This window comes from Balaenoptera borealis, assembly GCF_965194805.1.
Source record: "Balaenoptera borealis genome assembly, chromosome: 13".
In the NCBI taxonomy this organism is placed as follows: domain Eukaryota; kingdom Metazoa; phylum Chordata; class Mammalia; order Artiodactyla; family Balaenopteridae; genus Balaenoptera; species Balaenoptera borealis.
Genome location: NC_138870.1, coordinates 36,965,392 through 36,979,681, shown reverse-complemented (window position 1 = coordinate 36,979,681; position 14,290 = coordinate 36,965,392). Strand labels below are relative to the sequence as shown.

Sequence of the window (14,290 nt, the reverse complement as noted above, 5' to 3'; positions counted from 1 at the left end):
TATGCAGGTGGATATCTTGGGGGGACCAAAGATTTACATGAAATGTTGCTTATAGTCAGGTACAGGTCCATTATCCAATTATTGTAATTCTGAAATCTGAAAGACTCTATATTTGTAGCTGATGTCTTGGTAAGACCTGACCAAACCTGAATTCATTTAGCAGCAAGACCTAATCTGAACTGATCTGAGGCTGTTTATAGACTTTACACCACTTCATGTGAATACATATACATATACATATACATACACATATACATATACATATACATACACATTCAGCTACAGATATATCGATGTGTTTGATGATGGAGTATTTCCTCAGTCCCACAGGGCAAGCTACTAAATGTAAGCACATGCACTGACGTCTGAAACATGTCTGGTCTCAAGGTTTGGATAAGAAATGGTGGGCTTGGATTAAGGTAAATAAATCCATACTGTGCTGTACTGAGCACTATTCAAGGTAAATGGGCCATTGCCTATGTTCTCATTACCTCAACCCATCATTTACTGAACTCATTATCTTCTCTAACTGGATTCTCCTAATGAGTCTTTCTTTTTTTAATAAGATAATCACTCCCTTAGTCACTCATCCCAATATTCCTAGTTACCCATAATTTCACCTTTACTCTCACCTCCTCACATCTCATCAACTGTTGAAGCTTCACAAGGTTCCGAGAATCCCCACCCTGATGCCCGCTGTACCACCCCTATTCCAGATTGGCCTGAACTATCTCAAGCCTGCATGACTGCACAAGGCTCCAAAAATACTTTCCTACTCTTTTCTACTCCCTTAATCTCTCCCTCTCCAATTCCCTCTAGATTCTGCTTCAAGATTAATCCTGTCATCATCTCCCATCTTGTTCAAATACTTTCCTTGATCCAAATACTGCAGTAGAAGGGAGAAAGACCAAAGTACAAGACCGTCATAAAAAGACAAAGAATTCAGACTCAGCCTACCTTGCTATTGCATCTCCTGCTCTTTCCTAACACAAACCTTTCACTCCAGTCAAAATGAGCACGACCTCCTCAGTTTTCCCCCACTCTAAAAAAAATCTCAACTGTTCTCATCTCTTTTGCTCACACCATCTACCTCATGACCTAAAATTCGTAATGAATTCTTTGCATCATATTTGACTATTTTAATCCCACTCATGCTTCAGACTCCTTTACATCCCACGTTGGCAGCAAAGTTTTCTTTCCCCTTCCTGGCCCACCGTGACCTCCCTTCTTGAATTCCCACAACTCTCACAGTCTGTACATTTGATACTTGATGTTCATTTCCTTGTATTGTCAGAGTAATTAATTTTTCATGCATATGCATCTTATCTCTTTAACCAGATTTTAAATTCCTTGAGAGCGGAGACCATGTCTGATATTTTATAAATGAACAAATGAATACTCTTCTATAGCTTACAATAAAAAGGCAACACTGGCAAAGATAACATGTAAAAGACAAAGGAATATTAATTTATTTATTCATTCAAATTTATCAAATAATACTACATTCCGGGCATTGTTTTAGGCACTAAGGATTAAATGATAAGCAACACAGCACAATCCCTGCCCTTGTGAGACTTATAGTATGGCTAAGACATGAAACATTAATGAAATAATTAGGCAAATAACTATATACATGAATATATACGTTTCAAAAAAGGAACTATGCAATATTAACAGGTCCAGAATCATTTCTATACACTATACTTGTCAGAGCATTCTGAGTCGGCCTGCCCTTCATCCATGTTAAAAAGAAAAGTGCAACTAATAGAGGCTTTCTGCACATGTTAGAAAACAAAAAGAAATGAAGGAATACAAATAGCAAGAGCAGTCTGTTTGAGAAATACATTTGTCATAATCTTGATCTTCTAATATCCATCCCTAGATAAAGCTATTCAATCAGAAGGCATTATTTAGACCCTGATCACTTTGCCCTTCATAGAATTACTTTCAGTGAATACAATATCACAAATTTCTTTTATGCTTTTTGAAAGTTTTATGAAAGTTTGCTTTAAAACACAAGAATACGAAATCCATTTCTGCACTTGCCACCTCACCATGCAGTGTGTCCTATACCAAAAAAAAAAAAAAAAATTCCTTACCAGAGTTTAGGGCAAGAAATTCCAGAATTTAGTGCAAAGAAAAATTCCCCCGTGAAACTTGCAACTTTCATTTCTGATATCCAAAGTTATGTAATGTATCACATTTCCCCTTTTGCCCAGCCTCCAAGGAAGCTCAAAACCAACAAGGTAGCAAAACTCATGAAATCAAAACATATTTGATTCTGTGGTACTTATTTACTATTCCTATTGTATTAAACATAAATGTTTTTGTAAGTCATTTCAATTCTTTTTTTGGAATAAAAATGATTTCTTCAATAAGCTCAAAAAATTAAGTTCCCCTTTCTATGTAAGCCTTATCAGCATAATAATCTGATTTCTCTATTCATGGATATCCCAAATGTATAATCCTCCAAAAGGGTAGGATGCATTATTTGAACACACGCTTATTTTTTTAAACAATGGAATCATCCAAAAAAATTGAAGAGAGAGGCACTGGAAAAGTATAAACTGATATTCCAATGGAATCTAATTTTCATAAATCCTGATATAATACTTACCTCAACAAGGTTCAGTGTTAAACCTAAAGAAATTTTTTTGAAATGTATTAATTCTCATTTCACATGTGCTCTTAAATTATACTCTGCATTTGGGAAATTTGGGATTTGTGACCAGCCTGAAATCTTACAAGTTTAGTGCTAATATGTAGGAAAACCAACTCTCTCATTTTATTCCAATCATACAGCACAGGTGAGAGAGGAATAGTTTTAAATGCATTTAATCGTTTCTGTCTCTGATAAAAAGTAATTTCCAATTTGCAAGAGTCAGCATTTTTATTTGGGACAAATCCCACTACAAATTATAAATCATGAGAGGGTTTCATGTTGTTAACTAAATAGCCACAGCATTGTAATATTCATGTCTCATAAAAAATAAAATTTATAACCAATGAACTGGATTAAATCATGTGATCACAGAATCATTCACTCTTCCTCACGCATGCTTTAAAATGGCAATATTGTGTCGTCTTTTTGGAATCTACAAAGAAGAGACTTTCCATAATAAAATAAGTGAGGGAAGACTCAAGTTAATGAAATGAAAGCGGTAGTGGCACTCTATTTAATGTTTTTATTTGGCATTTCATTGGAGAATTACAAAAAAAAAAAGAAACTGTTTACTTGATCACACAAAATGATTCTGACTATTTTGTAAACCATTCCAATTTCTGTAACAAAAGTTTCTGTGCTTGTAGTGAACAATCCCACTCCTCTCAACCTACATACACCATCATTACCATTACCACCACCTACCACAAGCTTGCATCTACAAATTGTTAAAGGTTTAAATAAGGCCTTTTAAAAAAGTGAATTACGTACAAATACTACTTTGTGGGGGACAAGGGTGGAATCATTTATCACATTCCAAGCCAGTGAGGACAATGTGTGTGCTTGCATTAAATTTGGGGTTCTTTTCCCTAAGGTTGCTTGGATGTCAGTTCCAAAGCACCCTGCTGTACATGCTTTGGTGCAAGTGGACACAAGTGGGAACTGAAGAAAAGACAACTTCAGTCTGACAGGAGGGAGACAGAGAAAATACCACAGAGGAGATAATACTTGAACTTGGATATGAAGGACAAAGAGAAATTGGCCAAGTTAACAAGAAGAGGACAAGCATGATGGGCATAGGAAAGCACATATGCAAAGGCACAGAGGCGTAAGAGAAGACAACAGGTTTGAGCCAGCAAATAATTCTGTAGAGTATGGAATGTTAAGAGACCAGGTTACAAGGCAGGCAGGAGCAGATCATAACATGCTCTGGAGTTTAGATTTTATTCTGTAGGTGAAAGGAGCCACTTAGCCATGTAAAAAAATTATTCCAGTAGCAAAATCCAGAATGAACTGGAGGAGGAGAGAACTATTAGGAGCAAACGACTAATAACAGTTTGTGAGTGAAGGAAGAAACAATGGCCATGAAGAAAGAAAGAAGGAGAAGACCAGTTTGGAGTTCATTAGAAAATTCAATCGGGAGTCCAGTTATCTTAGCCAGTTATCACCAAGATTTGCAGATTATCATCCCCTCTCTAATGCCCCATGTAATTTCATAGACTTTCAATAACAGGAAAAAAAGAAAAAAGTAACTTACCAAATAGAAATGATAAAGTTCACTATATTATAAAATCTTAGCTATCGCAAGCAAAAAAAAAAAAAAAAAGGGACACACTTTTGCATTGTTTTAAAATAATTTGTAGTCAATAAACTACTTGAAATCTAGAATGATTTTTTTTTCAGGGCTGAATTATTTATACCAATAAGAGAATTAAAAAGTAACCCACGACTAAATGTGATTTTAGTATAAGAGACAGGACGGCAATAGAATAACTTAATGAAATGTAGTAATTACAAAACCAAATGATCTGCCCTTATTATTAATATCATTACCTCCACCATATGATTTTCATTCAGTCTTTTATAATATAGGCTGATAACTTTTCTCCAAACTGTATATTTTGGTCTAAGCTTGCCTTAGCTTTCCACCCTGAGCAAGTTTATGGAGTGGATTACAGATGCATCCAGCCATTGCTTGTAATGGACATCTATTGTTTGGCCTGCTCAGCACCCTTCACCCGCTTTTGAAAACTGACCGTCTCTCGCTTACCCCCTCCCCTTGACCTCTTCTATCCATATGATTACTATAAACAACACCACGCTTGTTCAATGTTCGGTGGACGGCCCAGCTCACACCCAGTTCCCAGTTATCCTCTGTGTCAATGACCCCCATCTCTCCATTTAACTTTAGCACCCACTCTCTAAAGAACACACCCTAGTTGGGAATCACCACTAAAGAATGGTTGTACTTCTGTTACAACATGCCATCTAACCACACCCAGCAGTCCGTTCCCTTCTCTTACTCCGGTTTCACCTGTTCCGTTTCATCCAAATCTTCAGGCCCTTGCCCACTCCTCCGAAATCACTGTTTTCCTCACCTCCTTTCCACACCCAGCCAGAACCCCCTGCTAATCAAATCAATACCTCTTTTACTAGAACTCTCCATTTATTTTCCATCCTTTGTTTCCAGTACAGCAAGCCTGAGTATTCCCCGACCAGGTGAATCACTCAAATTCTGTTCCAGGTGACTAAGCTCTCACAGAGAAAGCTGCTCAACTATTCAGATTGGTATCATTCAAATTTATAGTGACTAACCACCTCAGCCCTCGGTGGTCATCAGTTACCCTTTCATTTGTCCTAGTCAGTTCACATCTATATTCCCTAGAGTAGCTCTTCTGAAGTTTGACCACTTTCTTAAGCCCCTTGCTCATCAATCCTTCCATCTTTATCTTTAGCTCTTCCTTCATCGTAGTGAAATAGAAATCACCAGGAGGGAGCACACTCACCTCTCTACTCCTCCACCTCAAATGTACCTCCTAGAGTACCAACCTCGATCTCACTCATGACTATTTCTGAGGAACCGGGGTCTCTCCTCCTGTCCTCTCTAAGGCCACTGTTTATGGCCTGTGTCCTAAGTCACAGACCAAAGCAACCTTCAGAGATGCTGTTTTCCTTCTATATCTTTACCTGCACTTCAGCCTAGCTTCTTCCCCCATGACAAGCAGATCAATTAATCTCACTGCTCAAATAAAATCACCATCATCAAAAATAACAAGAAAAACAAAATCTCCCCTTAGCCTTTTTTCCATTTATAGCTACTTCCCATTTCCTTCTTCCATTTCCTCATCAAATTTCTTGAAACTACATATTTTATAATATAAAATATGTACATTTTATATGTTTATGCAATAGAAACAGATGGCAACAGTTTGAGGAGTAGAGATTGAGAAGAATATATATATAATATTATGTGTATGTATGCATATATATTTGTTGTTTATTCCCTGAACCATTGCCATCTGTTTCTAACCAAACTTCTAGACTGAAAACACCCACACTAGGTCACCTATGATCTTATAATTGCTAAATTCCAAGTTTCATTGCTAAGTTCTCTCCCTAATTGACCCAGTAGCATTTAAAACTTTCTTTTCCCCCATAGCATTTATCACCTCTTTGCATTTTATACATTTATTTGTTTAGAACCTTTCTCCCTCCTGTAGGATGTGTTTATGAGGGCAGATACCCTGCTTTTTTGATTCGATGTCTAGAATAGTGCCTGGCATAATAAGTAACCAATGAATTTGTTGAATAAATTGCACCCACCTCCTGGCCAAAATCGATTGGGCCAGAGGTAGGAATCACACCCAACCTGGGTCAACTTCGTTTAAATCTAAGAGTTTAAACTTGGGACCAAGAGTCAAGCCAGTCTCTCTAAGTGGATGTAAACTGATCTTCAGTGTGAAAGGAGAATAAAGCAGATATGAGAGAGAAGTCGAGACAAAAAACATCCTGGTAGAATTCAACCCCCGTTTCCATTATCCCAATTATCAAAACAAATTCTACTCTTGGTCTCTGTGAAATATCCCAATACCCGTATAGTAAGTTACCTTTTAAACTTAAACAAATTTAGTCTCTTTTTCTGCTGCTTACTACCAAGAGATTCCTTACTATAATACTGTTCTGTGGTTGATGAGGCTCAAAATAAACATTCTAAAGCCAATGTTCAAAAACAAAAAAAAAAAAAAAAGGAAAGAAAGAAATGAGGGGGAAAAGTTAAGAGTTCCTGTTCTAATTCCCTGAATGAACAATATGTGTAAATATATGGGCAATGGTTAACTTACTTTAATGAGAATGTGGTGTGATACGGAAGCATTCTCTTTATGATTTACAAACCCTTTATGATATCATACTTAGGTACTACTTATGGGAAAAGAGCTATTTACATGTCTTCTTTAAATAAGATTACACACACAATCATTTTAGATGTAACACCATTTTTTAAAATTAAGTTTAGAACTAATTTTACCTCATGCTAATATTCCTTAGGCCATAGAAAAGTACACCATTAAACACAGAACAGTTGAAGAACCAGAGCTACAACAGCACATAACTAATTAAGGCTGGAAGGCAAACTGAAATGCATTCTAAACTGGCATTTAGAAATAACAAAGTTCTATCTTGGAGTATAGAACTAAATAATTATTTACATTACATTTCATGGGTACTTACCAAACAAACGCTGATGGAACAGAAACTTGCCAGCTATCAGTCCTATGAGAATGGCAAGGAGCCATAGAAGCACCTTCAAAAGCCTCCAGCCAACTTCTCTAGGGTATTTATTTGTTACAAATGAAAAACAGTTTCCAACAACAATAACGTTGGCTTCTGTTTGGCTATGAGAAACCGGGTCCTCCGCAAATATTAAGAAGTTAAAGAAGATCACCAAGTAAGCCACAATCAACCGAGACCAGGGATGCTGGAAATAATAACGGAAGTCTTTATCCATCCTTCAAAACTTCAATTCCGTAGTTTACCTGCATAAGAAAAGATACACAGGGTTAGAGCAGAAAAACAAGTGGTCTCTCTCTTCCTGTTATCTGTTCAGATTTATAACAGCTCAATAGAGAGGTATTTGGAAAAGACCTATTCCTATTTATGGCACCAAGACAAGCCTGAGATTGAGGATAGTGAGATTGAGGATGGTCCCTTCCCCATCATCTCATCTGATCTATGGGGATTTAGGAAAGAAGGAGAGTATTGGAAAGAGTAGGGGGAGAGGGAGGGACATGAGAGGGCAGATCATGGTCCAAAATTGGGATGATGACTGAAATGATAGGTAAAAATCATCTCAGGGGCTTCCCTGCTGGCGCAGTGGTTGAGAATCTGCCTGCCAACGCAGGGGACACGGGTTCAAGCCCTGGTCTGGGAAGATCCCACATTCCGCGGAGTGCCTGGGCCCGTGAGCCACAACTACTGAGCCTGCGCGTCTGGAGCCTGTGCTCCGCAACAAGAGAGGCCACGATAGTGAGAGGCCCGCGCACCGCGATGAAGAGTGGCCCCCACTTGCCGCAACTAGAGAAAGCCCTCGCACAGAAACGAAGACCCAACACAGCGAAAAATAAATAATAAATAAATAATAAATAAAAATGTTTTAAAAAAAGGAAAACCATTTTAAAAAAAATCATCTCAGGAGGCAATATACAGCAAAAAAATAATGCAACACTCTTCCTCTTTTAGATTATCATTTTTATGTTACAATCATAATACGTATCATTTAAAAATTAAAGCAATGTAGAGGTAAACTGAGGACATATTAACAAAATATAAACATCCTCCTGGGCTCCCCCGGTGGCGCAATGGTTAAGAATCCGCTTGCCAATTCTAAAGACACGGGTTCGAGTCCTGGTCCGGGAAGAACCCACGTGCCGTGGAATAACTAAGCCCATGAGCCCTAAAGCCCGTGCTCTGCAACAAGAGAAACCACCGCAATGAGAAGCCTGCGCACCGCGGCCGCAACAAGAGAAAGCCCACGGGCAGCAATGAAGATCCAACGCAGCTAAAAATAAATCAATGTATTTATTTATTTATTTAAAAAAAAATCCAAAAAAAAAAATCCTCCTCTGACCAAACCCCTCTCCTCAGAGTTAAGGTCCCTTAATAATTTGATGGATATACTTTCAGACCTTTTCTTTTTTTTTTCACATTGACAAATGTGTGTGGGGGGGGGCTTTTACAAAAATGTTCACAGTCTACCTGCCAAATAATTTCAACACAGAATAAGGTTCATGAAATAGCTAAGTGTATGGCAGAGTAGTTGCAGGTAGGAGAGCTTGGGCAACTCTGCTTGTGGGAAGTGAAGAGGAAGGGGAAGATTTCACAGAGGAGGACATACCCGAATTGGAGGTTGGGGGATCAGCAGGGTTTTTTCCCCAGTGAAGAAGGCAAGGATGCTCAATTTAGGCATATGCAAAGGCACAGAAGCCTCGCAAAAGATGTGATATGCCTAAAGGGCTGGGCCCTAACGTGGATGTACACTTCGAGTACAGAAGCTTTCTTAAAATGCTGATGTCCAGGCCCCGCCCCCTAAGTCTTGCTCGGCTCCTCTCTCTTTCCTCTTTGGGAGCCAGCCTGCCCATAGGAACACAAGCCTGTCTAGGTCCATCAGGTCTGGGGCTGGGTGATTAAGTCTATCTAATTCTGGGGTTCAGCTCTGGTGAGCCCATTTGGTGCTCAGACTAAGCTATAGCTCTTTTTTTCCCAGCAAGAAAGCTGATTAAATCCGGGGTAATAATAATAATAATAATAATAAAATTCTCATTTTACACGTGGCTAAAAATACAAAGAGCAAGTCACAAACCTGAAGTAACTTGAAGTCAATGGAAGATCTGAGAACAGGCTCCAAGGCTGGTTCCCAAGTTCCAGTCCAGCATTCTGGGCTGATGAATGTCAAGTCAACCCACAATCTAAGCTAATGAAGACTTGGCTTAGCTATTTTAGAAAAGCTATGTAAACACACAAAACAACTGGCAGTAAAATTTAGCACAACAAATAGTTACTGTGCCTCGGATTCATAAACCTTCTAAGCAATTTCAAGTCCTTTGTGATCTTCATGAATACTCCAAAATATCTGTTCCCAGCATCTGTAGCCCAGATCACTAAGGAATGGTGATTTTTTTTTTTTTTTTATGTGAGGTTCATCACCCAAACACCTGTGTGGTTCTCACACCAAAGAGAGCAGAGAAAGTGGTGAAGAAAAAACACATCATGCATTTTCACAGTATTCAATATGCTAGAATGCCAAAATGGGTCAGCTGTCAATTTGATTGTATGCAACATCTTTGGAAATGTCGAAAGACCACTATTAGAAGAGAATATATAGAAACACCTCAAGGCCAATGACTCTTGAAGCAGGAATCGTTCCTACATGCCCATCAGAACTGGACAGGGGTGTCAGTTCACAAGTTAAAAGGTTTCTACATTGCTTCTCCTACCAGTGGGGAATTCTGGTGTAACTGTCCCACCACCTCCCTTCCCCACCCACACACAAGCAAGGCAGCAGGATTTAGAACACTGATTACATATAACCTTGATTGTTTTTTTAAATAAATGCTTTGTGGAGAGTTGGCATATACTTAGTTTATTGTTGTTGTTGTTAACTTCAGAACCTTGCTTTGTGGGCTATGTAATGTCCACATGTCCAAACTGAATTACAACATTCAAAAAACTTGGAGACAGCTGTTCCTCTCCAATATTTATATTGTTTCAAGAGAGAGAACTATAGTACTGAACAACAATCCTGCCCTAGTAGAGATCCTAATTCCCACAGCATGCTATGAATGCTACTATCATTCCCATGTTACAGGTAAGAAAACAAAGGAGCAGAGCAGGTGCTGCCTACTTAATTTGCATATCTAGCGAGTGGAAGAGCCAGCACTTCAATCAAAATCCATTCCTAGCCCTTGATCTCTCTAATACACCACCACAAAGCCAGAAGTGTTTGTTCCAATAAATAGTTCCCATCGTGTTTACAGCTTAGTTTTCATCTCCCCTAACTAGATTCAGTGACTTAGACATTAGCTTAGTGAACAGGATCATTTGGTCTTTTTATTTTATGCTAAATGTGGTTATTTATTCTTGCCTCATACTCTAAAGGGGAAGTGATGTCTTCTAGAGGGTCCCAAATTTCCAAACCTACATCATAACTTAAACAACACCTGTGCTCATCTCCACTTCCTGACTTCATACACAAGGTTGCCAAAAGTTTGCCAAGTGATCTCGGCCTGTTATCCAGAGCACCAAAACTACTGCTTTCCTCTCTGTAGTTCCCATAAAGCATCCTGATGATCAATACAACCAATTGACTCTAATGTTAATAATCCAGGATTGAGGTTGTTCAAATTGACAATGCTCCACTGTGTACACAGTCTAAAAATTTTTTTTAACTTTTTAAAATTCAATTCTGCTACCACAGTTGAGCTTTTATCGCAAATAAATGTGCTTTTATCGTAGCTCTTAGCAGATAGTAGTGAAATGATCTGTTTTTTATGTGTTTGTCTCCCTCACTAGAACACAAAGTCCCCAGAGAAGGGGCTCTTTACTTTCAGAGCAAGCAAAGTGCTGGGCTCATAGTGGGTGATCAGTAAGCACCTAGTGGATAAGCTGAGCGGAGATCAGTCCTCTCATTTAGGCAAGATGAGAAGGCAGAGCAATCTGCCATTCCTTCCGCTAAGGGAAGAGAAGAACAGCTGAGTCCAAAGACTGCGAGGATGACTCAGCCAGGAACAAGCACTGACACACCCCATGCCCACCCCTACAGTTACTATCTCATTTCAGCCCCAGGTTCTGCACTGTTATCATTATTACTAAGGCTAACATTTATTCAGGACTTAACATATAGCTGACACTATGCTAATGAGCTTTACAGACATCTCATTTACATTTCATAGCAGTCCAATGAAGAGATAATCTATTGTAAGCAATGTTGAAACTGAGTTTAGTAACTGGCATGACAGAACAAAACAAGCCTATGCCACAGCCAGCATTCAAATCCAAGCTACGTGGCTTCAACATTCTATGCTACACCTTCCCCACGCGAAGACATAAATTCCAAAATCTTGCCCTTTTCATGTTGTTTATAAAGTTCCTAATAATAAAGCCCACTGATATAAAAGATTCAAAGTACTTGTAGGATAAATGAGTCTACTATTACTATTCAAACTGACTTGGTAGCATGATCAGAAAGAACTGGGATTCCTCGAATTTCTTCCTTCTCCTTTGAGCATCAGTATAAGTAGTTGAGTCGATCTGAGTGTCCTTTTGCAATGCATCACTGATATTCATTCTGTGATTTTCCAACTCTGCTTAGGGAGAACACTGCACCTCTGAGAACTAGACTAATTCACACCATTCAATTCTCTCTCCTGATAATATCATCATTAGGTAGATGCCACCATCAATACCTTGGAAGCCTCTGATTTTTCACATAATAGCAATGACGAAGATGATGGTTAACTACAGGTTGAAACTTTATATACCGTCTGATAATCCATAGGCCTTCAGTCATGGTTTCCAACTCTAGAGGGACTAATGTTTAGAGTAGATGTTAGAAACGTCATGCATTTTACTACAAGCCAGTATTTCACCTGGTACTAAAGGCTAAGGATGGAAAAATGGAAGGTAGGGTAATTACACTCAAGTTGGGAAGATCAGCTGAGCAAAGGCACAGGAAAGGCTATCTGGGACAGGCACAGAGATGTATCAGTAGTTCTGTGTGGCTGGAACATAGAGCACTTGGGAGTATCCTGGGAGAGTTGAGGGTAATTTGGGGCCAGTTATACAAGGAAGATTATACAAAAGTACTGTTTTGTATTTTACTGAGTAGACACTACAGATTCAAAGTTTTCAGATCCGAAGAGCAGTACAATTGTTTGGAGCAGGGTTTTAAAAAGATTTCTCTGCCAGCTTGGAAAATGATCCACTGGTATGAGGTATGATGAAAATGGCGAGACTAGTTTGGAGGCCCCTCCAACAGTTTACGTAAAAGATAAGCAGATCCTGGACCTGGACAACATCGACGCCCTAATAATTGTTGTAATAATTTGTTTGATTACACCAAGAGTACCCTGCCTTCCTTACTTATTAGGATTTTTACAAATAAGTGAAAATACTCAAGAACTTCAGGAGTATGAATTTCATGTTTCCTCAGCAGGAACCCTGGCTCAGGTGATACTTTTTGCATAATGACAAGTATCATCAAGATAGAGCGTATCACTTCTATTTTAAAAAATTTATGAATGCGTATGGCAAAGTCCTTGAAGAACTAATAAAATATGCTATACAAAAGACATTGTTACTAGCCAAGTCAAATTCCCTCAAAGCCCAGCTCTGCTAACGTAGGTCTTAGCATCTAGTGATACCTAACCAGGTAATAACATCATTTTCATTGTGGAGTACTATTCTAGGATAAAAAAAAGAATTTCTCCAAAATTTTTGAAGCTCCTTGGTATTTATGTCTGAAAATTCACCTGTAACCCTTCTTAGCTCTTGTCAAAGGGCTTATTAAAGATGACTGCGCCTGTACTCTGCCAAGAATGTGAACTTTCTTCCAGCACCTTGAGTCTAATTTCCTAAAAAATAACGTTTAAAAAGACTTCTTGTGCTTTAGTTTTTGCGGTATGCAATTTGTGCAGCAGACAGCTGTGTTTTGGACACTTCTTGGCTGTATTAGTACAAGACAAAGTTAAAGGCTATTTTCTTCAGTTACCTAGCTATAGTATTATGCTAATGTATGTAAAGTTCTTTGCAGTTAACAGAACACTTTTTACAATCATTTCATTTAATCCCTAGGAAATCATCGCTTTTAAAATTGCCTGTCAAAAGGGCAGACAGAACTTTAAATTATTTAATACTGTTTCCTTAACAGATAAACAATGATAGCCTATGTTTATATCACATTTTACCTCTTAGTGTTCTTAATGGGTGAAATCACACCTTTAGAATGACTTTATAGAAATGATCAAAGGAATCAGGAAGGCAAAACAAATGGCGGTGGGAGGAATATGGTCCAGTTCTACCTGACCCTGCTACTCACTAGCTCCGTGACCTTGAGGGAATCCCTAACCGTCCTGAGATTCCATTTCTTCACCAGCAGAATCCTAATGCAAGTACTTTCCTCATAGGGTTGTAGTGAAGACAAAAGGAGATTTCATTTGTAAAGTGCCTGGTCACTTTCAGGAACTTCCTACCCTGAGCACCACTATTAAAATACAAGTGTCTCTTGGTCATTCCCACTAAACATGAGCATGAAAATAATATCAACTCTATATTACATTTACTGAGTGCTTTTCACATGCTATTCTCAGTGTCAAAGGATTTTAATATAACAACATAAAGGATGAATATCATCCTTATTTTACAAATATTGAAAATGAGGCTCAGAGAGGTCAAGCTACTTGTTCCAAAATCATATACAGAAAGTGGTGAAGTCCACTTTTTGTTAATTCCATACTAATTCCATAATTTCTTCATTCATTTGTTCACTATTTACCAATTGCCTATTTGTGCCAGGCACTGGCCTATGTGGGAAGGTTACTAACAGACAACACCCCTGTTGCCTTGCATCTTAGAGTCTCAATTGAGGGAAACAGACATTAAACAGAGAAAAATGAAACACACACTATTTTAGAAAGTTATAAGTCGCTGGAGAAAAGTAAAACAGGAGAAAGTTAATAGGGGGTGTCAGGAGTGAGGGAAGTTGAAGAAGCCCTCACTGTAAGGTGACAATTGCCCAGGCGTGAAAGAAGGAAGTGAGGCAAGCAGATATCTGGGGAAAGAGTGATCCAGACAGAG

At 38.5% G+C, this 14,290-nt stretch overlaps 1 protein-coding gene across 16 annotated transcripts in view; it reads right to left on the bottom strand.

Moving 5' to 3' along the window:
• The window catches only part of TMEM117 (transmembrane protein 117), a 536,620-nt gene that overhangs the window by 517,309 nt on the left and 5,021 nt on the right, over nucleotides 1-14,290 (bottom strand). For 13 of the 16 annotated variants that reach the window (XM_082349435.1, XM_082349440.1, XM_082349441.1 and 10 more), the window contains exon 2: nucleotides 7,172-7,476. In XM_082349435.1, coding sequence (XP_082205561.1) covers nucleotides 7,172-7,448 — 277 coding nt within the window. In that variant the 5' untranslated portion in view covers nucleotides 7,449-7,476. Of the gene's footprint in view, nucleotides 1-7,171; nucleotides 7,477-14,290 lie in introns of those variants that run through there. The other 3 variants (XM_082349438.1, XM_082349439.1, XM_082349437.1) reach the window with 2 other exon arrangements.